The sequence below is a fragment of the Chelonia mydas genome, chromosome 12 (genome assembly GCF_015237465.2).
Source record: "Chelonia mydas isolate rCheMyd1 chromosome 12, rCheMyd1.pri.v2, whole genome shotgun sequence".
Lineage (NCBI taxonomy): Eukaryota > Metazoa > Chordata > Testudines > Cheloniidae > Chelonia > Chelonia mydas.
This window is the reverse complement of record NC_051252.2, coordinates 5,226,632-5,254,105: the sequence shown is the minus strand read 5'-3', so window position 1 is coordinate 5,254,105 and position 27,474 is coordinate 5,226,632. Positions and strand designations below refer to the sequence as shown.

Sequence of the window (27,474 nt, the reverse complement as noted above, 5' to 3'; positions counted from 1 at the left end):
GGGGAGGGGGCTGCGGGTGGGGATCGAGGAGCAGTGTGACCAGGAGGGCGGGGGCCGCAGGTGGGGATTGAGGAGCAGTGTGACCAGGAGGGCGGGGGCCGCAGGTGGGGATCGAGGAGCGACGTGAAGGGGAGGGGGCCGCGGGTGGGGATCGAGGAGCAGTGTGACCAGGAGGGCGGGGGGCTGCGGGTGGGGATCGAGGAGCGATGTGAAGGGGAGGGGGCCGCGGGTGGGGATCGAGGAGCAGTGTGAACAGGAGGGCGGGGGCCGCAGGTGGGGATCGAGGAGCGACGTGAAGGGGAGGGGGCCGCGGGTGGGGATCGAGGAGCAGTGTGACGAGGAGGGCGGGGGGCCGCGGGTGGCGATCGAGGAGCAGTGTGACCAGGAGGGCGGGGGGCCGCGGGTGGCGATCGAGGAGCAGTGTGACCAGGAGGGCGGGGGGCCGCGGGTGGCGATCGAGGAGCAGTGTGACCAGGAGGGCAGGGGCTGCGGGTGGGGATCGAGGAGCGATGTGAAGGGGAGGGGGCCGCGGGTGGGGATCGAGGAGCAGTGTGACCAGGAGGACGGGGGCCGCGGGTGGGGATCGAGGAGCAGTGTGACCAGGAGGACGGGGGCCGCGGGTGGGGATCGAGGAGCAGTGTGACCAGGAGGGCGGGGGGCCGCGGGTGGCGATCGAGGAGCAGTGTGACCAGGAGGACGGGGGCCGCGGGTGGGGATCGAGGAGCAGTGTGACCAGGAGGGCGGGGGGCTGCGGGTGGGGATCGAGGAGCGACGTGAGGGGAGGGGGCTGCGGGTGGGGATCGAGGAGCAGTATGACCAGGAGGGCAGGGGGCTGCGGGTGGGGATCGAGGAGCGACGTGAAGGGGAGGGGGCCACGGGTGGGGATCGAGGAGCGACGTGAAGGGGAGGGGGCTGCGGGTGGGGATCGAGGAGCAGTGTGACCAGGAGGGCGGGGGCCGCAGGTGGGGATTGAGGAGCAGTGTGAACAGGAGGGCGGGGGGCTGCGGGTGGGGATCGAGGAGCGACGTGAAGGGGAGGGGGCCACGGGTGGGGATCGAGGAGCAGTGTGAACAAGAGGGCGGGGGGCCGCGGGTGGCGATCGAGGAGCAACGTGAAGGGGAGGGGGCCATGGGTGGGGATCGAGGAGCAACGTGAAGGGGAGGGGGCCGCGGGTGGGGATCGAGGAGCGACGTGAAGGGGAGGGGGCCGCGGGTGGGGATCGAGGAGCGACGTGAAGGGGAGGGGGCCGCGGGTGGGGATCGAGGAGCAGTGTGACCAGGAGGGCGGGGGCCGCAGGTGGGGATCGAGGAGCGACGTGAAGGGGAGGGGGCCGCGGGTGGCGATCGAGGAGCAGTGTGACCAGGAGGGCGGGGGGCCGCCGGTGGGGATCGAGGAGCAGTGTGAACAGGAGGGCGGGGGGCCGCGGGTGGGGATCGAGGAGCAGTGTGACCAGGAGGGCGGGGGGCCAAGGGTGGGGATCGAGGAGCAGTGTGACCAGGAGGGCGGGGGGCTGCGGGTGGGGATCGAGGAGCAACGTGAAGGGGAGCGGGCCACGGGTGGGGATCGAGGAGCGACGTGAAGGGGAGGGGGCCGCGGGTGGGGATCGAGGAGCAGTGTGACCAGGAGGGCGGGGGCCGCAGGTGGGGATCGAGGAGCGACGTGAAGGGGAGGGGGCCGCGGGTGGCGATCGAGGAGCAGTGTGACCAGGAGGGCGGGGGGGCCGCGGGTGGGGATCGAGGAGCAGTGTGACCAGGAGGGCGGGGGGCCGTGGGTGGGGATCGAGGAGCAGTGTGACCAGGAGGGCGGGGGGCCGCGGGTGGGGATCGAGGAGCAGTGTGACCAGGAGGGCGGGGGGCTGCGGGTGGGGATCGAGGAGCAGTGTGACCAGGAGGGCGGGGGGCTGCGGGTGGGGATCGAGGAGCAGTGTGACCGGGAGGGTGGGGGGCCGCGGGTGGGGATCGAGGAGCAGTGTGAACAGGAGGGCAGGGGGCCACGGGTGGGGATCGAGGAGCAGTGTGAACAGGAGGGCGGGGGGCTGCGGGTGGGGATCGAGGAGCGACGTGAAGGGGAGGGGGCCGCGGGTGGGGATCGAGGAGCAGTGTGAACAGGAGGGCGGGGGGCTGCGGGTGGGGATCGAGGAGCAGTGTGAACAGGAGGGCGGGGGCCGCAGGTGCGGATCGAGGAGCGACGTGAAGGGGAGGGGGCCGCGGGTGGCGATCGAGGAGCAGTGTGAACAGGAGGGCGGAGGCTGCAGGTGGGGATCGAGGAGCAGTGTGAACAGGAGGGCGGGGGCCGTGGGTGGGGATCAAGGAGCAACGTGAAGGGGAGGGGGCCGCGGGTGGGGATCGAGGAGCAGTGTGAACAGGAGGGCGGGGGCCGCAGGTGGGGATCGAGGAGCGACGTGAAGGGGAGGGGGCCGCGGGTGGGGATCGAGGAGCAGTGTGACCAGGAGGGCGGGGGGCCGCGGGTGGCGATCGAGGAGCAGTGTGACCAGGAGGGCGGGGGGCCGCGGGTGGCGATCGAGGAGCAGTGTGACCAGGAGGGCGGGGGGCCGCGGGTGGCGATCGAGGAGCAGTGTGACCAGGAGGACGGGGGCCGCGGGTGGCGATCGAGGAGCAGTGTGACCAGGAGGGCGGGGGGCTGCGGGTGGGGATCGAGGAGCGACGTGAAGGGGAGGGGGCTGCGGGTGGGGATCGAGGAGCAGTGTGACCAGGAGGACGGGGGCCGCGGGTGGGGATCGAGGAGCAGTGTGACCAGGAGGGCGGGGGGCTGCGGGTGGGGATCGAGGAGCGACGTGAAGGGGAGGGGGCTGCGGGTGGGGATCGAGGAGCAGTGTGACCAGGAGGGCAGGGGGCTGCGGGTGGGGATCGAGGAGCGACGTGAAGGGGAGGGGGCCGCGGGTGGGGATCGAGGAGCGACGTGAAGGGGAGGGGGCTGCGGGTGGGGATCGAGGAGCAGTGTGACCAGGAGGGCGGGGGCCGCAGGTGGGGATTGAGGAGCAGTGTGAACAGGAGGGCGGGGGGCTGCGGGTGGGGATCGAGGAGCGACGTGAAGGGGAGGGGGCCACGGGTGGGGATCGAGGAGCAGTGTGAACAAGAGGGCGGGGGGCCGCGGGTGGCGATCGAGGAGCAACGTGAAGGGGAGGGGGCCATGGGTGGGGATCGAGGAGCAACGTGAAGGGGAGGGGGCCGCGGGTGGGGATCGAGGAGCGACGTGAAGGGGAGGGGGCCGCGGGTGGGGATCGAGGAGCGACGTGAAGGGGAGGGGGCCGCGGGTGGGGATCGAGGAGCAGTGTGACCAGGAGGGCGGGGGCCGCAGGTGGGGATCGAGGAGCGACGTGAAGGGGAGGGGGCCGCGGGTGGCGATCGAGGAGCAGTGTGACCAGGAGGGCGGGGGGCCGCGGGTGGGGATCGAGGAGCAGTGTGAACAGGAGGGCGGGGGGCCGCGGGTGGGGATCGAGGAGCAGTGTGACCAGGAGGGCGGGGGGCCAAGGGTGGGGATCGAGGAGCAGTGTGACCAGGAGGGCGGGGGGCTGCGGGTGGGGATCGAGGAGCAACGTGAAGGGGAGCGGGCCACGGGTGGGGATCGAGGAGCGACGTGAAGGGGAGGGGGCCGCGGGTGGGGATCGAGGAGCAGTGTGACCAGGAGGGCGGGGGGCCGCAGGTGGGGATCGAGGAGCGACGTGAAGGGGAGGGGGCCGCGGGTGGCGATCGAGGAGCAGTGTGACCAGGAGGGCGGGGGGCCGCGGGTGGGGATCGAGGAGCAGTGTGACCAGGAGGGCGGGGGGCCGCGGGTGGCGATCGAGGAGCAGTGTGACCAGGAGGGCGGGGGGCTGCGGGTGGGGATCGAGGAGCAGTGTGACCAGGAGGGCGGGGGGCTGCGGGTGGGGATCGAGGAGCAGTGTGACCAGGAGGGTGGGGGGCCGCGGGTGGGGATCGAGGAGCAGTGTGACCGGGAGGGCGGGGGCTGCGGGTGGGGATCGAGGAGCAGTGTGAACAGGAGGGCAGGGGGCCACGGGTGGGGATCGAGGAGCAGTGTGAACAGGAGGGCGGGGGGCTGCGGGTGGGGATCGAGGAGCAGTGTGAACAGGAGGGCGGGGGCCGCAGGTGGGGATCGAGGAGCGACGTGAAGGGGAGGGGGCCGCGGGTGGCGATCGAGGAGCAGTGTGAACAGGAGGGCGGAGGCTGCAGGTGGGGATCGAGGAGCAGTGTGAACAGGAGGGCGGGGGCCGTGGGTGGGGATCAAGGAGCGACGTGAAGGGGAGGGGGCCGCGGGTGGGGATCGAGGAGCAGTGTGAACAGGAGGGCGGGGGCCGCAGGTGGGGATCGAGGAGCGACGTGAAGGGGAGGGGGCCGCGGGTGGGGATCGAGGAGCAGTGTGACCAGGAGGGCGGGGGGCCGCGGGTGGCGATCGAGGAGCAGTGTGACCAGGAGGGCGGGGGGCCGCGGGTGGCGATCGAGGAGCAGTGTGACCAGGAGGGCGGGGGGCCGCGGGTGGCGATCGAGGAGCGACGTGAAGGGGAGGGGGCCGCAGGTGGGGATCGAGGAGCAGTGTGACCAGGAGGGCGGGGGGCCAAGGGTGGGGATCGAGGAGCGACGTGAAGGGGAGGGGGCCGCGGCTGGGGATCGAGGAGCAGTGTGACCAGGAGGGCGGGGGGCCGCGGGTGGCGATCGAGGAGCAGTGTGACCAGGAGGGCGGGGGGCCGTGGGTGGGGATCGAGGAGCAGTGTGACCAGGAGGGCGGGGGGCCGTGGGTGGGGATCGAGGAGCAGTGTGAACAGGAGGGCGGGGGCCGCGGGTGGGGATCGAGGAGCGACGTGAAGGGGAGGGGGCCGCAGGTGGGGATCAAGGAGCAGTGTGACCAGGAGGGCGGGGGCCGCGGGTGGGGATCGAGGAGCAGTGTGAACAGGAGGGCGGGGGGCTGCGGGTGGGGATCGAGGAGCAGTGTGACCAGGAGGGCGGGGGGCTGCGGGTGGGGATCGAGGAGCAGTGTGACCAGGAGGGCGGGGGCCGCAGGTGGGGATCGAGGAGCGACGTGAAGGGGAGGGGGCCGCAGGTGGGGATCAAGGAGCAGTGTGAACAGGAGGACGGGGGCCGCAGGTGGGGATCGAGGAGCAGTGTGAACAGGAGGGCGGGGGCTGCGGGTGGGGATCAAGGAGCAGTGTGACCAGGAGGGCGGGGGGCCGCGGGTGGCGATCGAGGAGCAGTGTGACCAGGAGGGCGGGGGGCCGCGGGTGGCGATCGAGGAGCAGTGTGACCAGGAGGGCGGGGGGCCGCGGGTGGGGATCGAGGAGCAGTGTGACCAGGAGGGCGGGGGCCGCAGGTGGGGATCGAGGAGCGACGTGAAGGGGAGGGGGCCGCGGGTGGCGATCGAGGAGCAGTGTGACCAGGAGGGCGGGGGGCCGCGGGTGGGGATCGAGGAGCAGTGTGAACAGGAGGGCGGGGGGCCGCGGGTGGGGATCGAGGAGCAGTGTGACCAGGAGGGCGGGGGGCCAAGGGTGGGGATCGAGGAGCAGTGTGACCAGGAGGGCGGGGGGCTGCGGGTGGGGATCGAGGAGCAACGTGAAGGGGAGCGGGCCACGGGTGGGGATCGAGGAGCGACGTGAAGGGGAGGGGGCCGCGGGTGGGGATCGAGGAGCAGTGTGACCAGGAGGGCGGGGGCCGCAGGTGGGGATCGAGGAGCGACGTGAAGGGGAGGGGGCCGCGGGTGGCGATCGAGGAGCAGTGTGACCAGGAGGGCGGGGGGCCGCGGGTGGGGATCGAGGAGCAGTGTGACCAGGAGGGCGGGGGGCCGCGGGTGGCGATCGAGGAGCAGTGTGACCAGGAGGGCGGGGGGCTGCGGGTGGGGATCGAGGAGCAGTGTGACCAGGAGGGCGGGGGGCTGCGGGTGGGGATCGAGGAGCAGTGTGACCAGGAGGGTGGGGGGCCGCGGGTGGGGATCGAGGAGCAGTGTGACCGGGAGGGCGGGGGCTGCGGGTGGGGATCGAGGAGCAGTGTGAACAGGAGGGCAGGGGGCCACGGGTGGGGATCGAGGAGCAGTGTGAACAGGAGGGCGGGGGGCTGCGGGTGGGGATCGAGGAGCAGTGTGAACAGGAGGGCGGGGGCCGCAGGTGGGGATCGAGGAGCGACGTGAAGGGGAGGGGGCCGCGGGTGGCGATCGAGGAGCAGTGTGAACAGGAGGGCGGAGGCTGCAGGTGGGGATCGAGGAGCAGTGTGAACAGGAGGGCGGGGGCCGTGGGTGGGGATCAAGGAGCGACGTGAAGGGGAGGGGGCCGCGGGTGGGGATCGAGGAGCAGTGTGAACAGGAGGGCGGGGGCCGCAGGTGGGGATCGAGGAGCGACGTGAAGGGGAGGGGGCCGCGGGTGGGGATCGAGGAGCAGTGTGACCAGGAGGGCGGGGGGCCGCGGGTGGCGATCGAGGAGCAGTGTGACCAGGAGGGCGGGGGGCCGCGGGTGGGGATCGAGGAGCAGTGTGACCAGGAGGGCGGGGGGCCGCGGGTGGCGATCGAGGAGCGACGTGAAGGGGAGGGGGCCGCAGGTGGGGATCGAGGAGCAGTGTGACCAGGAGGGCGGGGGGCCAAGGGTGGGGATCGAGGAGCGACGTGAAGGGGAGGGGGCCGCGGCTGGGGATCGAGGAGCAGTGTGACCAGGAGGGCGGGGGGCCGCGGGTGGCGATCGAGGAGCAGTGTGACCAGGAGGGCGGGGGGGCCGTGGGTGGGGATCGAGGAGCAGTGTGACCAGGAGGGCGGGGGGCCGCGGGTGGGGATCGAGGAGCAGTGTGAACAGGAGGGCGGGGGCCGCGGGTGGGGATCGAGGAGCGACGTGAAGGGGAGGGGGCCGCAGGTGGGGATCAAGGAGCAGTGTGACCAGGAGGGCGGGGGCCGCGGGTGGGGATCGAGGAGCAGTGTGAACAGGAGGGCGGGGGGCTGCGGGTGGGGATCGAGGAGCAGTGTGACCAGGAGGGCGGGGGGCTGCGGGTGGGGATCGAGGAGCAGTGTGACCAGGAGGGCGGGGGGCTGCGGGTGGGGATCGAGGAGCAGTGTGACCAGGAGGGCGGGGGCCGCAGGTGGGGATCGAGGAGCGACGTGAAGGGGAGGGGGCCGCAGGTGGGGATCAAGGAGCAGTGTGAACAGGAGGACGGGGGCCGCAGGTGGGGATCGAGGAGCAGTGTGAACAGGAGGGCGGGGGCTGCGGGTGGGGATCGAGGAGCAGTGTGACCAGGAGGGTGGGGAGCTGCGGGTGGGGATCGAGGAGCAGTGTGACCAGGAGGGCGGGGGGCCGCGGGTGGGGATCGAGGAGCAACGTGAAGGGGAGGGGCCGTGGGTGGGGATCGAGGAGCAGTGTGAACAGGAGGGCGGGGGGCCGCGGGTGGGGATCGAGGAGCAGTGTGACCAGGAGGGCGGGGGGCCGCGGGTGGGGATCGAGGAGCAGTGTGACCAGGAGGGCGGGGGGCCGCGGGTGGGGATCGAGGAGCAGTGTGACCAGGAGGGCGGGGGGCCGCGGGTGGGGATCGAGGAGCAGTGTGACCAGGAGGGCGGGGGCCGCAGGTGGGGATCGAGGAGCGACGTGAAGGGGAGGGGCCGTGGGTGGGGATCGAGGAGCAGTGTGACCAGGAGGGCAGGGGCTGCGGGGAACCTGCTCCCACAAGGATGCCCCACGCCAATCGCACAGGGCCCAGCACCCCTCCCGCACCGGCCGGGGGGGCCGGCCCTCACCCAGGGCAGAGCCCTGCGAGGGCTGGATGTGCGAAGCGTGGGGTACTCACGCGAGGATGGAGGAGAGCGAGACCATCTCGGCGGCGAGGTACGCCATGTACGCCAGCAGGAAGACGAAGAGCGGCTCGATGATGCGCACGCGCTTGGTGAACCTGGTGATCAGGGCCAGCAGGAAGGCGAAGAGCAGCCCCACGGCGGCACCCCCGAGGCTCACCACGAAGAAGGAAGCTGGGGGGCACAAGAGCAGACCCCCAGGGAGCGAGTCGTGCCGGCTGCAGCCTGGCTCTAGGCGGCAGGGTGCTCGGCAGCCGTGAGCCCTGCAGAAGGCAGCTTGTATCTCCCACCAGAGGCAGCCTCTCTCCTGCTGCTGGGGACCTGCCGGCTGGGCCTGCCTCCGGAGAGACCTCTCCCGGGGACGGCTGCGCCCCAAAAGCGGCGAACCGGGCTCACCCCGCAGCCGGGTCGCGCGGCACGGGGGGCTGCTCTTTCTTCCTCACTGACAAATAAACGCCCTTCGGAGGAAATCCCGCCCCAGCGGCGCAGAGCCCGTTAAAAATGCAGTGACAGAGGCGGGGCGAGGGCGGGGCCTTGGGAGAGGGGGTGGGGCAGAGGCAGGAAGAGGCGGAGCGAGGGCGGGACCTCGGGAGAGGGGGCGGGGCAGAGGCAGGAAAAGGCAGAGCGAGGGAGGGGGCCTTGGGAGAGGAGCAGGGGCAGGAAGAGGCGGAGCAGGGGCAGGGCCTTGGGGGAGGGGGCGGAGCAGGGGCAGGAAGAGGCGGAGCGAGGGCGGGGCCTCGGGAGAGGGGGCGGGGTAGAGGCAGGAAGAGGCGGAGCAAGGGCGGAGCCTGGGGGAGGAGCAGGGGCAGGAAGAGGCAGAGCAGGGGCGGGGCCTTGGGGGAGGGGGCGGAGCAGGGGCAGGAAGAGGCGGAGCAAGGGCGGGGGCCTCGGGTGGGCTGGGGATGGAGCACCCCCAGGAAAAACTAAAAGTCAGCACCTGTGTCTCCGACTCTCTCCCACTCGGAGCCGTGCGTGCCCCGCGGCGTGCCGGCCCGGCACAGATATGGAAAGCCGGCGCACGCAGCGTCGTGAAATGGGGAGCAGGGAGCAGCCCTCTCTCAGGCCAGAGACCGAGGCGTGGGCCTCCTCAAGGGACACAGTCCTGAGACGCAGCAGCGTCTGCTGAGGAGGCCTCCAGCCGAGACAAAGGAGCCCCTCTGGGAATGTCCCGGCACTGCCGGGCGTGGCAGAGTGAGAGATATTGGACAGTCCACTGGGAGTGAGGCGTTCACCTCCTGATTCAAAACGGGGTGGGGGGGGCTGCGGCCCCTCCCCAGGATCAAAGGCAGCCACCAGGCCCCGGGGAACAAAAAGCAAAACCTTCTCCTGTGTTTTTCCTGGGGGCCACCCACTGCAGCCTCCACCCCCACTCCATCCCCTAGCAGCCAAACCTCCTGCTTGCCCCCCGGGCAGCTACACAGACAGCACACAGGGGCAAACTGAACGTTTAGGGACAGCAAAAATCAATGGAATTGACCAGGGGGGTCGGTGCTGCATAAGGTCACACACCCAGATATATCCCAAGGTGCTAAGCTATTAATTGTTTAACAGACTGTAAAAGGCAGCTAGAGGCTGAACGGGGCGCCTTTTATTAGCCTTTGTAAATATCCAACTCTGACGTTTCACTCCATATTCTTTATGAAAATATGCTTATGATATGAATATGACATAACTGAGATGTACTTTATGCAAGATGGGTCTTGTAAGATATCATTGGAAAGGGTTATGATTTACTGAATGTGATTATCCAATGTGCACACCTGTATCATTTCTGTATCTGAAGTTAGGAATATTGACTATGTATCTGTATTTCAACTATGCCACTTTGGGTGACGCTCATTGCCAACAATTCAGGTACCACAATGGAAAAGCCAGACAGGGCGGATGGCTCATCAGCGAGGACAATGGACTGGGAAAAGCTCGGCCTTCCTGCCAATGCTCTGTACTGCCACTGATTCATGAATGCTGTGATCCTACAGAGTCAGGTGATCTTGTCACCTGATACTAAACATTACCTGGGACTTCTTGTAACTTTTCACCGGAAGGGGAGGGGGGTCAAGTTTGGGAAACAAAGGATTCCCGCCTTATGTAAATCCTATTTAAGGGTGGGGAGGAAGGCAAAAGGGACTCCTCCTCTGCATGGCCTGTCTGCCCAAGAAGAAAGACTGCTAAAGCTACCTGAAGGGAAGGCAAGGGGTCCAGTCTGAAAAGGAATATAACTGGAACTCTGAACCAAAGAAACTTTGCAACCTGCCTAAAATAACATTTAGGGTGAGAATGTACATTTTGTAACCTGTTCCTTAAGTATATTGAGCTTAGCTTGCGTATTTTGCTTTATTTGGTCAGTAATCTGCTTGGTTCTGTCTGTTATCTCTTATATTCACTTAAAATTCACCTTTTGTAGTTAATAAACTTATTTCTTGTTTATAATATAACCCAGTTCCTGTAATTTCTAATGGGGAGGGGGGCAAGAAGGCGTGCACATCGCTCTTCACTTTGCGGAAAAGGGCAAATTTTATGAGCTTGTGCTGTACAAATATTTCTATACAGTGCAAGACAGTAGTATTTGGGGTTTGTCTCCCAAAATGGGTGGGCACGTGAGTGCTGGGGGAGCCCTCTCACACAGAGCTGACTTCAGTCTGCCTCTGCAGCGGGGTGTGGCCCTACCTGTGTGTGTGCTGCAAGAGGCCGGAGAGCCTAATTCAGCAAAGCAGTGAGAGGGAACCCAGACTGATTGAGCAGGGGAGGCTCAGTTAAACCCCAGCACATCAGGTGGCATCCCAGAAGGGGAGTCCAACCCGTCACACCAACCAATCAAAACAAGCCTCCACCTATGGCTGGAGACCAGAGGCTAATGTTTGCTGTTGTATGATCTGTGAAACGAGACATGGGCACATGCTACAAGCTGGCCCCTCGCAGCCAGATGCTCAGGAGTGGGTTGGGACTGGCCTCGTAACCTCAGGCGGCTCATTTCCTGACCAGAGCCCTTAGCCATGCAAGCCTGGTTAAGATGCGTTGGGCTTGTATAAAATCATAGAATCAAAGAACTGGAAGGGACCTCGAGAGGTCATCTAGTCCAGTCCCCTGCACTCTTGGCAGGACTAAGTATTATCTAGACCATCCCTGACGGGTGTTTGTCCAACGTGCTCTTAAAAATCCCCAATGATGGAGATTCCACAACCTCCCAAGGTAATTTATTCCAGTGCTTAACCACCCTGACCGTTAGGAAGTTTCCTGGGCTTTTGGTCCCTATCCCCTGTCTGTCTCTGTCTGGCTGTTGTCACAGACCTCCTCAGGGGCGGGGCTGCCTATGGGGCAAGCGGCCTGCACATCGGGGTGCTGTCAGACACAGCCAGCCAGCACTAACATCTGGCCAGGTCTATGCACAAAGCGAACAGTTAGCAGACTGCACCCTGGCAGTCTCCCATGGAGCTGGCAATGGCACCTGAGATCCGCTTCTACAGCCTCCATTTAGACTCACTCCACTCACCCCGTTTTTGGCTTACAGCCACGAAAGCTGGGAGAGAGCTCTTGGGTCACACCTCTCCTGTCTCTGCCAGCCGGCCACGGCTGCTCAAAGTACGTGGTCCCGTCCAGTTCGCACATCCCAAGCGATGGGACTTCCAGCCCCTCCCCTGGGAAACCAGTCCACCGCAGTCCCTTCCAATGGCATGGCATCTGCCCAGCTCACCAGCCTGCCCGTCCTGGGGACGTGACGCATGCTGTCAAAGCAGCTGCCCTCCTGTCACTGGCCCAGGGCTGTACGGAGGGCACTTGCCTGCACTTGCCAGCCAGTCTGGTCTCCCCAGTGGGGGAAGCTGGCAGCCATGCCTGCTCTACACACCTTCCAGCAGAGAAAGAGCAGGCCCGGGGACAGCACGGCTAACAGAGAGAGGGGCTGGAGACACACTCACCGACACCCTTCAGGTAGTCCGTGGCCTGGACATGCGCAGGGCCCATCTCCACAAAGGAGTTAAACACTTTGTACAGCACCTGCAAGACAAAGCAACAGGGTTAGCCCAACGCCTGGGCCCGATGGACCAATAGCCCCTTCTTGACATTAGCCTGCGCTATCCTGGGCAATGTGAGGATGTGTTTCTCCTTTTGGGAATGGGATACCTGGCCCTGCAGACCCCACCTCGTGGGTGGGTGAGAAGCAGTGAGGCTGCAGACACTATGCTCTCCAAGTGCCGGGCTTCCCGGGTGAAGGGCCAGAGTGGGAGTGTAGGTCTCCTGCTTCCACCCACTCTGGGTCTGCCAGGGGAGACTGCCCAGCTAGTCCTGTGCTGGGCTCTCCTGAGCACACACCGTGAAGTACCAGGGGGTGGTGCAAACGCCTTTAGCTTGTCTCTTGACCCAGCTATGAAGCCACATTGTTCGGGTGACCGGCTGGCCCGTTACCCACCCTGCTCCTACTGTATCCTATCTCCAGGCACTTTGGAGGCTCCCTTGCTCCACCCCCACGGCAGGGCAGGTCTATCAGGGAGATGGCAAACCCCCGAGCTGGGTGCAGTCCTATGCCCTGGAAGACAGGAAGTCCCACAAAGGAGTGGGCTTGGGACACGCAGACGGCAGAGACCACAGAGAGTGGGGGAGCATGTCCTTTCTGGGCCTTGGGGCCAGGGACTTTCTGCGCCAACCAGCAGCTCTAGGACTAGAGGATAAGCTCCTGCTAGCTGCCAGCTGCAGCATAGATGTCTCAGGCCTGCAGCCAGAGAAAGCAAGACCCGCCTCTCCCCTGCCCCAAGCACCGAGCCCTGGGCGGTGCTCACCACGGTGACGGCGTCGTTCAGCAGGGACTCCCCGAACACGATGATGAAGAGGGTCTCGTTGATGTGGACTTCCTCGAAGACGGCCAGCACGGCCACAGGGTCCACAGCTGAGATGAGGCTGCCGAAGAGCAGGAAGTCCATCAGGCCAGCTTCCACGCCCTTGTCTGCCAGGACAGAAGCACACCGCTCAGCACACCGCGGGAGGGGGCGTGGACTGGGCCTCAGTCTCCTGTATCTCCAGCAGCACCCGCCTCACACCGCCAAGGGGAAGCGGATGAGGCTCCACGCCCTAAGGGCTCAGCCAGACCCACCAGGGAGCGAGAGAGGCAAAGGAGGGAGCCCACGGGGCGCTGCACAGAGCTCGGGCAAGTGCCTGCACTGGGGAGGCTACTACCACGGCACACAGAGCAAGGCCAGCCTGGCAGGCCCTGATAAACAACCAGCCTCGGGTCTGCTCCGTGGTGACCATGGAGTGGGCAGGAGACACCACGTGTCTGTCTCTGCATATCACGGCCGCCAGGGCACAATGCGGGGCCCCTGCTGTCGGCAGCAGCTCTGCCAGAGGGCTCAGAAGGGACCCGCCCTGTTCCTAGAAAAATTCTCCAGCCTACATTTTGTCTGCTTGGTCTCTGTTCTGAATAAGCAGGACCCAGGCCACTCCAAGAGGAAATCTGCAGATCTTGAGTACGCTCAGTACTAACATAGGGTGAAAAGTGCAGTTAATTGGCAGACTGCCCAAGAATGCTAAGATGGTGCCCTGGCAAAAGGCCCAGTAGGTGAGTGGATCGGCAGAATCATAACTCTGAAGTCAACAGCAACAGTGAGCCTGTGCAGAATGAAATGGGGGACAGAAAGGTCAAGCAGCCTCAGCCTGAACTGACATGGGCCGGTGTGGGGCTGCTTCTTCCGGTAGCTGAAGATGAGGTGATGTGGGTTAGAACAGTATAACTTTTATTAAGATAATGTTGAAGTAAAAAAAAATCAGTACAGAGTTTAAGCATAGAAGTTTCTGGTTATCAGGGAATAACGTACAGATTATCAAGGGGTGCGAAATTCGGTTTAGGAACGGGTGGCGTAAGGAATACATAATCTGCAATCTCCCTGATTGGGGGTAAAAGGTTAACGGGTCAAAGCACAGACACTGAGATATGGGGTGTATGTTGTCCATATAATTTCTATGTTCTGGTGTGGAGTATAATGAGTGGATACGATGATGGGGATGGATCTACCCTCATTTGGTGGAATTTAATGTTCAGTGAGTTTATGGTTCCAGTTCATACGGTCCAATGGAAAAAGTCTCTCAGTCCCTCTCCCACAGTTGATGCACGATATCGTTCCGGCTCACACCTCCTGGTACTGTCGGTGGCCGGTGATGTGTTCGATGTAGATGTCCCTGGACCATCGGATGGTGTCCGAGACCTTGAGGCGCCGCACGAACCGTGCGTAGCGTCGACCGATCCCACAGGTCCACAGCACCGTGCTGACAGGTAGCCAGTGAGTCAGGAGCTGGCGAGGAGAGCGGTCGGGAGAAGACGGACTGAGAGTGGGGAGCCAGCAAGAACAACTGCTGGAAAGGAGTTAGAAGAGCAGCTGCTGGGAAAGAGAGAGTGGAGAGCGGGCAAAGAAGTCGAAGGAGCCTCTGAAGAAATTTTGTAGCAGAGCGAGAGAAGCTGCCGAAACCGTTCGAACCAAGGGGCAACAACTACGAACAGCGAAACGGAGCTGAGGGAGAGTGACTTTGCAACACTAACAGCAGCTACAGAGTTGTGAAGAGAGAGTCAGCGAGGAGTCCGGTGGCATACAGACGAACACGGCTACCCCTCTAATACCTGAAGGGCGAGGGACAGCTTAAAATCCTGAGGAGAACCCTGTTGGGAGAAGCTGCTTCAGCAGCAAGAAGCAGCAACTAAAGAAAGATGCCAAAGGATTTATAAAATACGTTAGTTTTGTTATAACTATAGCGTAGGGTAGGATTTTGTATGCGTGTGTGGGCACGCACGCTAATAAGAATGCATAAGATATTGTTATGAATTTAAATTTACTTATGTAAAATCTAAAATATAATTGAAGAACTGCTGTCAGTGGTTGGTTACAGACTGGCCATTTGTAGAAAAGTGCTTCGCTTACAATCATTTAATCTGTACGCTGTTGTGGTCTGGATGCTCTTTTAACTTGCAATAAGGGATTTGTGTCTTATTTAGGACTTTAGATTATATTGTATTAGGGATTATTAGTTACAAGAATACTCCTGTGTCAATCACTCTGTCAGAAGGTTAGAGCCATGTCCTTCAAGTGTTTCCTTAACAACTCTGGAGACCCAGACCCCAGGAAGAGCAAATTGAGGAGGTTATTTTAGGGGCACCCCAGAGCCTAAATTTCAGGGTAACACCCTGGCAGAGCTGCTAGGAGCTACCCTTGACTGTGGGGCTCCCTCTCTTCCACATCACCACCCCCCCTTGTCTGCCCATCCACACTTGCTGAGATGCTGGAGTCTAGATGGGGTTCTGCTAGCAGTGCTGGGACCCCAACAGCTCCCTGCAGGAGGGCCAGGGCTGGAGATCATCTCTTCCCCCCCGAGCCTGGGGAGGATACCCGAGGAGGGGGTTGTGAGGCGGTTGTGGGCTGAGGAAAAGAGAGAATGTATGTGTGAAAACCTTGCCCTGGGGGCCAGGGAGTGGCACTGGCTTGTCCTGAGGGAGCAGCAGCCTCTAAGAGTCACCGAGTAGCAGGGAGTGGGGGAGGACTAGCTCTGGGATGGCGATGGCTCAGCCTGAGCAGTGACTGCCAGCCAATGCATCAGCCAGGTGCGGGATGTGCTGCAGCTGCCGGGGCTGTAACGGGCAGAGCACAGACAGTGGCCACCCAGGGGCTCAGAGGCACACGGGGATGAGGGGTCGGATAAGAGGAACTTCTCCACTAAAATGCCTGGGCTCCCCAATGGTGGGTGTGAACCTCATGGAGCCTCTGGCTGCAGAACCATGCCGGACCTCATGGAGCCTCCGGCTGCAGGACCATGCCGGGAGTATGCAGCACCCCTGCCCTTGCCCAGTTTTATTCCTTTCTCATTCCCTGGTTTGTTGTTCATTGAACCCCCAGATCACTTCACAGTGTCAGAGGTGCTGAGCGAGAAGGAGCCTGCGGTCAGTTTGAGGTTCACTTCTGGGCTTGAAATGAAAAGCAGAGGCAAGGGGAGCACACGGAGCAGCAAACAGAACAAAGGCCTTTGCGTGTATTTTGTGAACACAGTAGAAGCTTGACTAGGTTAAGAAGGGGAAAAAGCCAAACATGGATGACTTGCAAGCTCCACAACTTGCCAGGCAACATTGCAGACAACAGGAAAAAATTCCAGCAGAGGTTTGAATTGTATTTAGCAGCAATTGGGGAAGAGGAGAAAAATGATAAAGTGAAATCATCAATCTTTTTGCATGTTGTTGGGGAGGCAGCATTGGATATTTATAACAACTTTACATTTGAGGACGATGAAAGAATGAAGTAAAATACTCACTATTTGAGGAGCATTTTGTGATATTCTATACTTGGGGGAGCACCCTGCAATTCCCATATTCCTCATTTATATACAATTGTATGCCATGCGAGGTATCAGGGGAAAGTTTATGATCTGCTGAAAGTCATTGTTCTATCTAAATGTGTGTATCATTAGTGCATATAAAGTTATGAGATTGTGTTGTATGGGTGTCACTAAAACATGCTGCCAGTTGGGGAATCGGGCAGATATCAGCTCCCCAGAGATAAGAGCAAGGAAAGTAACCAACACCTGGGCAGGTGTCAAACAACCATCAACAGCCACTGTCCAGCAAGGGAGCTACAATGCAATCAATGACTCACCTGCATGAGGCCATACCAGGGGAATCGCTCAACCTTGCCTGGGGATTCAGCAATACCCCCCAGACATGCCAGGATTTGTGTTCTCCAAGCACATGAACTCAGGGTATAAAACAGAACACAGTGGCCTCACACTTCGCCTTTCCTTCCCTCCCCCCCCCCCCCCCCACACCTATGCTGCAAGCAACAATGACATTGAAAAGACTGAAGACTCCAACAGAGGACACTGGCCCAAGTTTCAGGTATGAAATGCAATATCCAGTGGGGTGAGAAAAACGGCTTAATCTAGATGTTGCCCAGTCTAATAGGGCTGAGAGTTTAGACTGTGTGCTTATATTTTCTTTTCTTTTGGTAACCACGTTGACTTTTTGCTATCACTTATAATCACTTAAAATGTATCTTTTGTAGTCAATAAATCTGTTTTATTGTTTATTTTTACCAGTGAGTTGCTGAAGCGTTTGGTAAATCTGCTCAGGTATATCCACTTTCCATTGATGAAGTGGTGAACCAATTAATAAACTTGCACTGCTCGTCTTGAGCAGTGGAAGACGGTACAATTGGAGGGTGCAAGCTGGGGGGGAATGGGCTGGTGCCTTTCTCTGTGTGATTCATGAGTGGCTCTGGGAGCATTCATGCAATCTAGCTGGGTGTAGGGCTCCACATCCGGTTGTGCTGAGTGATAACAGCGCCTAGAAGGGTTTGCTGCTTGTCACTAGCAATGCATTGTGAGAGACAGCCCAGGTTGGAGAGTCAAGGGGGCACAGTGGTTCCATGGTCCCAGGTTGCACCCCGGGGATCCCGTCACATATTGCATGCCAAAGAGGAATGAGACCTTTGAGACAGACAAATTTTATACGTGCATGAAAAACTGATGACACCGGAGAGCAATATGTCATAGAATTAAGGAGCATCACTAAAACCTGTGACTTTGGTGAGCTGACAGATTTTCTGGTCAGAGATAGAATCATTTGTGGCGTTACAGACACTGGGTTAAGAGAGAGACTGCTCTGTGAAGATTTAACTTTAGAAAAAGCTCTCCAGATAGGCAGGGCAGCAGAAACTGTGAACGGACAAGCCAAAGAGCTGAATTCACCAGAAAGGGTTATCGGTGTAGTAAGTACAAAAGAATATAGCCAGAAAAGGTCACATCAAAGTGTAAGCACAGTCAGGATGAGCTCTACCCTGACATCTGGTGGCGAGTCGTGGTGGGTTGTGGAAAAGACCTTCAGGGGCTGATCTCATTTGCATAGGCACACCCACCCTGCCTAGATGGTCACTTTGGCTGCTGTAGGAGCCCCAGTTTCTCTGTTACTGGGGCAGGAATATACTGTTATTAACCTGATTATGTGAATCAAGGACAGTGGAACTGTACTCGGCCTTTTGTTATGATGGAGGGACTCACCAACAACTAAGCAGCACTCGCTAGGCAAGGGACATGGGTTCCAAAACCCAGTGAATGGAGAGAAGCTGGGGACAGGTATTAATGCCTGGTGGTATGGACCCCCTGGTGAGGGTCCTACATGCCAATTGCACCTTCTCCTCTCTCCACTGTGGAATATCAGAGCTAGTTTTGATTCCAATAGGAGTCTAAATACAGGCTACTAAGCTGAAATCACTTTGGACCAATGGTGCACCAGCACTGAGGCTCCCCTACTACAAGCTGAAATCACTAAAGAGCTAAAATTACTAAGAGCTGAAATCACTGAGTGTTGTGTTAAGTAGTGGGGGGACCTGAAGCTATATTGCGGAGCAGTTCATGGGATGGTTGGTGGAACGGAGTGGCTGCCAGAGCAGAGCGATTTGTGGGATGGCTGGTGGAGCAGAGCAGAGCCCCACGCAGAGGTGGGGCAACTGGCTTCAGACCATGTAAGGTGCCCCTTAACCCCCCCATTTCCACCCAGGTTGGGAGGTAAAGCTCTGCAGATAAACTTTTGAACTCTGGGGCTGCACTGACCAGGGACAGAGACTTTTGGGTTGTTGGACTTTTGGGACTTTAGGTGACTTTTGGGTTGCTGGACTCAAGAACCAAAGGCCCAAATTTGCTTGGGGTGGGTTTTTGCTCATGGGTTCTGTTATGAATCCTGTTGGTGGTGTTTCCCCAACATAATGCCACATTGTTTCTCTCTGTTATTAAAAGGCTTTTGCTGCATTCAGACTCTGTGCTTGCGAGAGGGGAAGTATTGCCTCTTAGAGGTGCCCGCGGGGGTGGTATATATTTGTCCCAGGTCACTGGGTGGGCGCTCGAGCCGGTTTTGCATTGTGTTATTGGAATGGAACCCCTAGATACTGAACCTGGCCCTTGTTGCTGCCAACTCTGACGGGCAGAAGGGTTACAAAAGCGTGGAACCACTCGCTATGAAAACCACTGCTGGGGGGAGACTGGGTATAGACAGCTACGTGGAAAGTTGTGATTCACAGCATGGCCCCAAACAGTGTGTTGCCTTTGGGAAACTCTGTCATAAATGTGGGGAAAATAATCATTTTGCAAAATGCTGCAGATCCCAAAAGCAGAAAAGTGAAGTGCGTTAAGTTGAAGACAGCCTGGTTGAGGTCTTTTACACAGATGTGCTGGGATCTAGCAAGCCTGATGAGAGGGACTGGATACTGCCCATGACAGCGAATGAAACAATTATTCCACTGAAACTGGACACAGGAGCTCAGGTCACTATTCTGTCTGAACCGGATTATGAGAGACTGAAGAGAAGACCAAACTGGGACCACCAAGCAAAGTAACTGGTTATTCTGGAACAAATAGACCAGTAAAGGGGAGGTGCACTGCTCGAGTCAACCATGAAAACAAGCACATACAGGCTCCTGTTCATTGTAGTGCCAAAGGAGGTGACATCAATTTTAGGCCTGGCTGCCTCTGAAAAACTCCATCTGGTAAAACAGGTGCTCTCCCTACAAGATCATACTGACCTCGGCTACAAGGCACTCTTTTGGGAATATCACGATCTGTTCCAACGGTTGGATTGTTGCAGGGTGAACATACAATCCGGATAAACAAGCAGGTCCCTCCAGGTATCCATCCATGTAGAAAGGTGCCATTTGCACTCCAAGATAAACTCAAGGCTGAGAGCAATGCAAGTAATACAAAAAATGGAGGAGCCAGCAGAATGTGTGCGCTCCCTAGTCACTGTGGAGAAAAGTAGCGGCCAGCTACACGTATGCTTAGATCGGCGAGACTTCAACAAGCGGTGCGGTGGGGGGAGAAGAACATTTCAAACTGCCAACCGGAGAAGAGATTATGGCAAATGCTAAATATTTCAGCACATTGGATGCCTCCTCAGGATTTTGGCAGCTAAAATTAACTGAAGAAAGATCAAAACTATGCATATTGAATACCCCATTTGGAAGATACAGATTCTTATGCCTACCCATCAGCGTAGCTTCAGCACCAGAAGTGGACCACAAGACCATACATCTGATTCATGAACATATTAATGGTGTCAACACCTCAATGGATAACATCATCATCTGGGGCTCAAACAAGAGGAGCGTGATTGCAGACTTTGGGAAGTCTTGGCTCCCACTAGAGCTGCAAACTTGAAATGAAATGGGTAGAAATGTCTTTTAGGAGTTACAGAACTGACATTGGTTGGAGAGATCATTTCCAATGAATGTGTAAAACCTGATAAAAGGAAGATTTCAGCCACTGAAACGATGCCACATTCCCAGTCAAAGAAAGATGTCCAACAATTCCTGGAAATGGTTAATTCACTTGGAAAATTCATAATCTATCTAGCTACAAAAGCAGTGGCTTTGAGGAAACTCCCAGAAAATAAAAATGAACAATATTGGGGTGCAGAACAGGAGGAATCATGGGAAGGTTTGAAACAACTGATACAAGAACCAGTGTTGAAGTGCTACACACCAAGCAGGCCTATTAAAATTTCAGCAGATGCTTCACAATCTGGGTTAGGTGCACTGATTTTACAAAAATATGTTGGCAACCTGTGGCGTAAAGTAAATTCCCAGAGCTAACAAAAACCTGCAACAAATAAGAGGGGAAACGGAGAAAGATGAATCATTGGGGACCCTTAAAGAAGTGATCATTAAAGAGTGGCCTAAAGAAATAAGCAGTTCCTTCCACGTATAAGAGACTATTGGAACTGAAGACGTGCTCGCTGTGATAGATGGGGTGATTTTCAAGGGCAGCAAGGCTGTAATTCCAGTGAGGCTCTGGAAAGAAATGCTACAGAAGATCCATGAGGGTCACTGAGAAGTGCAAACAATGAGCATGAGAGGTGTTATGTTGACCTCAGATCAATCACATCACTACTGTAGTAGGAAACTGCTTTTCATGCTTGAAATACAAGCCATGCCATCAGGCAGAGCCACTGAGACCTCATCCAGTTCCCCAGAGGCCTTAGGAGAAGTTAGGCACTGACCGATTTACCTGGCAAACAAAGGATTATTTAATAGTCAAAGATTATTATTCGCTGTATCCAGAAATTTGCACTGCACAGTAATAGCAGTAGTGAGTCAGTGATAGGTGGCATGAAGGGAATCTTCTCCAGACGTGGAATTCCAGGTGGAGTCTTTAGTGATAATGGCCTGCAATTTTCCAGGGCAAATTTTAGGCAATTTGCCATAGATTGGGATTTTCATCACAAAACATCCAGTCCAAATTACCCCAATCGAATGGATTTGTGGAAAGGTCTCGACGGACAGTAGAGAACTTTATGACAGACTTTTGGCAGTGGGGGTGATTTGCATAAAGCGTGACTGGTTTACAGACTGCACCCCTGCAGCACGGCTCTTCTCCAGCTCAGCTGCTAATGGGAAGGAGGCTCAGATCTAATTTATCAATCACTGATAACGTGCTGAAATCTCATGAGAATAAACCACACAGAAGATTAAAGGAAATCAGAAGAGAGAGCAGAAACATTATTTTGACCAAAGGGCCCACAATCTCCCACCTCTTAACCCAGGAAACAGGGCATGCCTGAGGAATCACACCTCTATTACGTGGGGCCAAAGGGACAGCTGCATCCAAGGTCTTCCGTAGACCAGACAGACCAAGGGGATGCATTTTGCCATAATGGAAGGGACTAAGAGTAATCCCAAAAAGCTCCAAAGCATTGACAGGAGCTGCAGACTCTGGCATTTCCCAACTGCCTGGCCGTTTCTCATCAACGGACAGACGAGAAACTGGCAAGGCGCAAGAGAACTCAGCCTCTAATGAAAGGCTGATCCTTAGAAAGGGATCCTTAGTGAGAGGGTGCCTCATAAGGGCCAGTATTATGAATATAGGAATTGTGAGGCATGCTTGCGAAGCACGGGGGTCAAGAATGCAGTGTAGGTGCATGTGCAGTTCACCACAGACTCACTCATGGGTTTTTTAAATTCCTTTGTCATTCCCCGGCATGTGGTTTAATGAACACCCAGATCATTCCAGACCTCCCTGGGATGAGTGGGAGAGATGTCCAGTTCAGTTACCATCCAACTCCGGCTGCCCTGCCACCAGCCCCACACGTTGCGAGAGGGGCAGACGTCCCCGGGGGACCCAGCTCACTTACCCATCAGCCCCGCTTGCTTCACGCCCCAGAGGGCCGCTCCGGTGGTGAAGGAATTCCACAGCGTGCCAATCACCGCGTAGGTCAGGATTGCCCCGAGATTGTCAAAGAACAGCCGGCTAGGCATGAAATAGCCCGAGTCCAGGACGATGGGGGGAAGGAGGAAGAGGAAGAACAGGCTGGGCTCCAGCTGGTACTCAGCTCTCTTAGCGATGGCCAGAACAATGCCCCCGAGGCCCAGCCCCAGCAGGATGAGGAGGCAGCTCTCCGGGACCACGGACGTCACCTTCCTGGACAGCTGGAACACTGCAGTGTAGACAGGGAACAGGGCATCACTGCGGGGCCTGCAGCCGGGCAGAAGGCCCCAAGGCCCAGCTTACAACGCTCTGGGAGTGTGCCACCATCCCCAATGCACTGACACTGCAATAGGGCTTCCTCAAAGGACTACATGGGGTCCAGGAGAATGAGGGAAGATCCCAGCCTGCCCCAGGGCCACGTACACACGGCCCAGCCGGGCACCGGTGTCCCAGGACATCCCAGCCTTCTCCAGGGCCACGTACACACGGCCCAGCCGGGCACCAGTGTCCCAGGACATCCCAGCTGCCTCAGGGCCACGTACACACGGCCCAGCCGGGCACTGGTGTACATCCCAGCTGCCCCAGGGCTCAGCTGCACACGGGTGTCCTGGCTCTCTATGCAGCTGGCTACAAGGCGCTCCTAGTTCAGGCTCTAAAGAAGCAGAGACGTTTAAGTCCCTCGGTTCTTTCAGACCCTTGTCTGTCGTGCTGAAAGTCAGTGGGGTGTTTATTATCTGACTTCTGGGTTCAATCAATTTCCGGTTAACACAGAGAAATTCATTTGCTGTTATTTTCTTCTAAATTGTCACCTTTGGTATTGTATAGAAAACGAAGAATCAATCGATTAGTCTTTCTCATTTTCCTGCAGGCAGCCCCCGTTCACCCCAGTCCTGCAGCCCAGACACCTCCCTGAGGAACGGTCAGAGGGACTAACGCCCCCTTCGCTCTCCTAGCAGCAACAAGAGCCTTCTCTGCAGCGGCCTCAGCCAGCAGAGAGGACAGCGTCGGACCACTTGCTGCAGAACACACATGATCGAATCCCCAGACAGAGGCGTGCAGCTTTCCCGCATAGTGACTTATCTGCAAAAAGTGCAACATGCAGACAGGTGCCAGCGTGGCACTGGATTGAGAGGGTTTTTTAAAGTGTTTTATTCCATTTAGGGTCTTGGACTGAATCTTAAATGGCTACCAAATGGGATTGTTGGGCAAACGGCTCATACTGCCACACCAATCCGTCAGCTGTGTGACAAAGGCAAAGAGCGTGCACACAGCAACGCCGGGCAGGACAGAAGGGTCTCCTTAGTGTCCCCTTTCTAGCAGGCCCTCAAGGCCCTGACTAATGCTGGCCCATCGCCTCCCCCTCCCAATGCTGGGCATGCCCCTCATGTTGTCTCCCACACAGCTGGCATACCCGGCCTTCACCCTCCCTGCACCTGCATTGCTCCCAGAAACCCTCCGCTGTGGCAACACCCACAAGGAGTGAGTCAGACATGTATTTATACCCAGAGAATGATGCTGTGTGCTGGCCTGGCTGAGGGGCCGCGTGATCTCCCTGCGGTGTCTCCGGCCCTGCTCTCACTACCTCTCTGCACTGGGCCAGTGCCCCCTCAGGGCAGCACGTCTGAAATGCCCTTGGGTGCTTCTGGGGGTGTGGGGGTGACCTGCCCTCTGACTGTATTGTCAGGTCCTGGCACTGGGAAATACGAAGTGCTGTGAATGGTGAGCGAGAGTTAACGGGGCACTGACCTCACCAGCGGATATTCTGCACACGGCTCTCCTCTCCCCGCTCAGGTAAACATGCCCGAAGCCCCACTCGCCTCGCTGGTGTGCGGTGCCAGGACTTAGAACATGCGACTGACCCTTCTGCGGGGCACCATGGAGCCGCCGACAGAGCCAGGAGGAAAAACTGACCCCAGCGTGAGGGCTTGAAGGCTCTTTCCTGCCGACTCCGAACGCCAGGTAGGCGACTCCACAGCAGTTCCATGGAGGGCTGCAGCTTGCTCCCCCACAGCAAGCACGACAGGAAGGCTGGCCATAGACATCTCAGAAAGAGGAACGCAAACCAAAGCAGGTGTGGAGGAACGGGTGTGCCAGGCTGGTCACGCCCGGGCCTCTGGCTCAGTGCACACCCTGCAGCTGGGCCCTGGGAGCAGCCAGTGACCGCAAATGCCTCAGGGAGAGACATGAGGTGCATGTGGCCCAGTCCTGAAGTTACCAGCACAAGCTCTGAGAAGAGGAGGAAGGAGAAAGATGAAGGCCCCAGCCAGCCCTTCCACTGAACACCCGCAGGATCAGTATCTAGCGCCCTTTGCACCCAGGGCACAAACCCCAGGCAAAGAGCCATATTCCAAAGGGGAACACGACCTGTCTTTTCCATTTTTTTCATGTACACTCTCCTCCTCCAACCGCACTCGCGCCCCCAGCTCCCGAGGCTGACAACGGCTAGCTGTTTGCACGGTGAGGAGCTGGGCCGGTCTGACAGTCCGCAGCGCAGTTTGAGAGCGGAGAGGGATTTCACTGCTCAGTCCGAATGCTCCTCCCCGCAGCAGTGGTCGTGCCCCGAGAGCAGCCCTCAGGCTAAGCCACAGCCCTACAAGTCTCACCAGGTGAAAGGGCCATTCTGAGCCCCGGCAGCCCCATGTCTGCAGGTCGCTTCCACTAGCTCCAACACCCAGACGGGCCAAAGGGCCCCGTGTGCGTGTGCAGGCCCGGTAAGGTGCCGTACTCAGCTCACTGCAGGAGACAGAATCCGCTTCCCACAGGAAGAGAACTCTGTGGCGCATCCCCGAGGAGCTTAGGGGTTCCACCCTCAGGCGGGGGATCAGAGCTGTGGGAAATCCAGCTCCTCCCGGCTCCCCCGTCCCCACCCCCAGTCCTCTCAGCAATGCCAGGAGTCCCATCCTGCCTGAGCATGAGGGAGCGGGAAGCGCTGCTGCTAACAGGACATGGCTTCCCCTCCCGGGGCAGACACTAACCTTAGCAGAGAGCTCTGCTCTGTTCAGGGTTCATTCCACGCCACCCCATGCCCCCCCGTCCCCTTTATCCTGGCGTCATGTTAAGTGCCTCAGGCGGCGAATAGGGGGGACCGAGAGGCATGGAAATGATGAAGTGAGATGTCCCAGATGATCCTGGCAAGCGACCCGCACCTCACGCCGCAGGGGAAGGTGAAACCTCCCCAGGACACTGCCAATCTGACCCGGCGGAAATTCCTTCCCGACCCCAGTATGGTGGTCAGCTAGACCCCGAGGTGGCAGCTGCGGAGCCAGGAGCCTAGAATGGGGCAGCGCTTGCTCACGGTGGGGGCGCTGGGTAAGGCGGCACAGCGGCTAAAGCCGCCTGGCACAGTCGGGATGGCTAAGGAAAGGGCAGGGGAGCAAGGGGACAGTCTGAGCCGCTCTCGCCAGCAGCCGTCTGCTGATTTCTTGGAGGCGCCAGGGAGGGGGTGGGGCTGAGGAGGGCTGGGATGGAGGCGAGACCTGGGTGCCATGGACTAGCTCAGAGAAGGCATGGCCTGACCGGGCGGGCGTGAAAGAACGAGCAAAGAGACTTGTGGGAGAGGTGAACAAATGGGCAGCCGGGGCTAGTATTACTGGAGAGATCCCGGACCACGTGATAAGAGAGAAAGGGGATGAGTAGAGAGGAGCAGAGATGGGCAGGGCCCACAAGGGGAGGATGAAAAGCTTGACCCTGAATCAGAGGCGGATTAAGGTCTCCTGGGGCTCCCAGTGCCGGAAACACGGCCCTGCCCCACCCCTTCCCCCGTGTCCCCGCCCCCGTTCCACCCCTTCCCCCGTGGCCCCGCCTCTGTCCCACCCCTTCCCCCCGTGGCCCCGCCCCCAGTCCACCCCTACCTCCGTGGCCCCGCCCCCGCCCAGTTCCGCTCCTTTCTCTGCAGCCCTGCCCTCCACTTGCTCCTTTCAACCACCGCCCCCTGTCACTGCTGCAGCCCCGAGACCAGAGAAACTCTATGCCCCCACCACGGCCCCGGGCCGTGGCAGGAAGGGAGAGCTCATCCAGCCCAGGGGCCGTGGCAGGAAGCGAGAGCTCCTCCAGCCCAGGGGCCGTGGCAGGCGGAGATTTTTCCGGGGGCCCCAAATTGGCCAGGGCCCCTGGGCACAGGCCCCATGGGCCCATGCGGTAATCCGCCACTGCCCTGATGAGGACTGGGGGCAGTGACACGGTCAGATCAAGGGGCAAGCGCCTCAGGGAGGCATCATGAAGGCTGCAGGGGAGGAGGCGGCAGAGGAGCGGTGCATCCTGGACACATCCGAGAGGCGCTGGCTCAGTCTCTCTAGCTGAGAATAGCTCAGAGCAGCCAGGGACCGAGAGCAAAGGCCGCCCACTCAACCAGGAGGTGCAGTTCCCGGGGGGGCTGCAGCAGCAACGTGACAGGCGGTGAGGGCACCAGCTATTTGGGGATCACGCTGGTTGGAACATGACCAAACCCACCGCCAGCCTTGTCTTGGGTTTTTGCCCCTTTCTCCCCCAAACCCATTTCTCCTGCCCCTGCTATGACTCTTGTCTCCATGACTGCCGTTCTCTCTCTCCTGCACACAGGGTACCCTGCCTTTGCTCCATTTCCTTCCCAGCCCTCTCTCCTTCTGGTCTCCTTCCCTTCCATCCCTGAGACCCTCCTCCATTTCCCCAGGCCAGGGTCAGTGTCCCCAGAAGGTCCAGGCACTCCCTGGCACAAACCCAGCACTGGCTTGGCTCTGCGCCCTGGGCTGCCCACTGACGTAGGGCGCGGAGTAAATGTACTAGCCAAGTTCATGAAAGGATAATATGCCATTACTCACCTCCGGCATGGACAAAGCACCAGCCACGGCCCAGCAGCTGGCACAGAGCACTCAGTGAGGGGACATGGATGAAACCAGCTGCCAGGTGAGGCTCTCCCCAACTTCTAGAGCCCAGGGGCTTTGCAGTCACACAAGTCAGGACCAAAGGGAGCCACGGGCCAGGGCTAGAGCGGGTTGTCTCTGGACAGGGGGAGTTTAGTTGCAGTGCAGACACAAGCTCATCTAGACAAGCCCGGAGAAGGCCACAGCAAGGCAAGAGAGTTGGAAAAGGCTAAGCAAAAAGCTACCAGCATAAAGTGGAAGAACGTGACAGTTTCCTGCAGCCAAGGGCACCCGCCCCTCTCTGCCCTGGGCTCATGGGAAATACATTTTGGCATCCGGCTCCCCAGAGGACAGCTCTGGCCAGGAGACAGCCCTTCCTTCTGTGGCTGCCTGTGACGGCCACACAGCGGTCGTGGGCTCTCCCTGGCACTAACTGGGGGCCTCACAGCAGCTTCCGCTAATGCAGACTGTGGTGCCCACTTCCGGAGTGGGGCTAGCTGGCAAGGGCACAGTAGGCCTGCACTGCCAGGGAGCTCCTGGGTGCCAGCTACTACCTACAAAGCCCGAACATGTATGCTCGCCATCCCATGGAGTAGCCTGCAGGAATCGAGACTTGCTGTGGGGGCAGACCATGCCCTCTTTTCGCTCTCCTCAGTGC

General features: G+C 59.3%; 1 protein-coding gene across 7 annotated transcripts in view; it reads right to left on the bottom strand.

Moving 5' to 3' along the window:
* SLC9A5 (solute carrier family 9 member A5) overlaps window positions 1–27,474 on the bottom strand; it is a 56,777-nt gene that overhangs the window by 24,317 nt on the left and 4,986 nt on the right. For all 7 annotated transcript variants that reach the window (XR_006285240.1, XR_006285241.1, XM_037878080.2 and 4 more), the window contains exons 2-5: window positions 21,905–22,207; window positions 12,540–12,703; window positions 11,682–11,760; window positions 7,764–7,941 (exon numbers count right to left, since the gene is read on the bottom strand). Coding sequence is in view for 5 of the 7 variants with exons in the window: in XM_037878080.2 (XP_037734008.1) it covers window positions 7,764–7,941; window positions 11,682–11,760; window positions 12,540–12,703; window positions 21,905–22,207 (724 nt within the window). In the remaining 2 variants the exon portion in view is untranslated. The remainder of the gene's footprint in view (window positions 1–7,763; window positions 7,942–11,681; window positions 11,761–12,539; window positions 12,704–21,904; window positions 22,208–27,474) is intronic.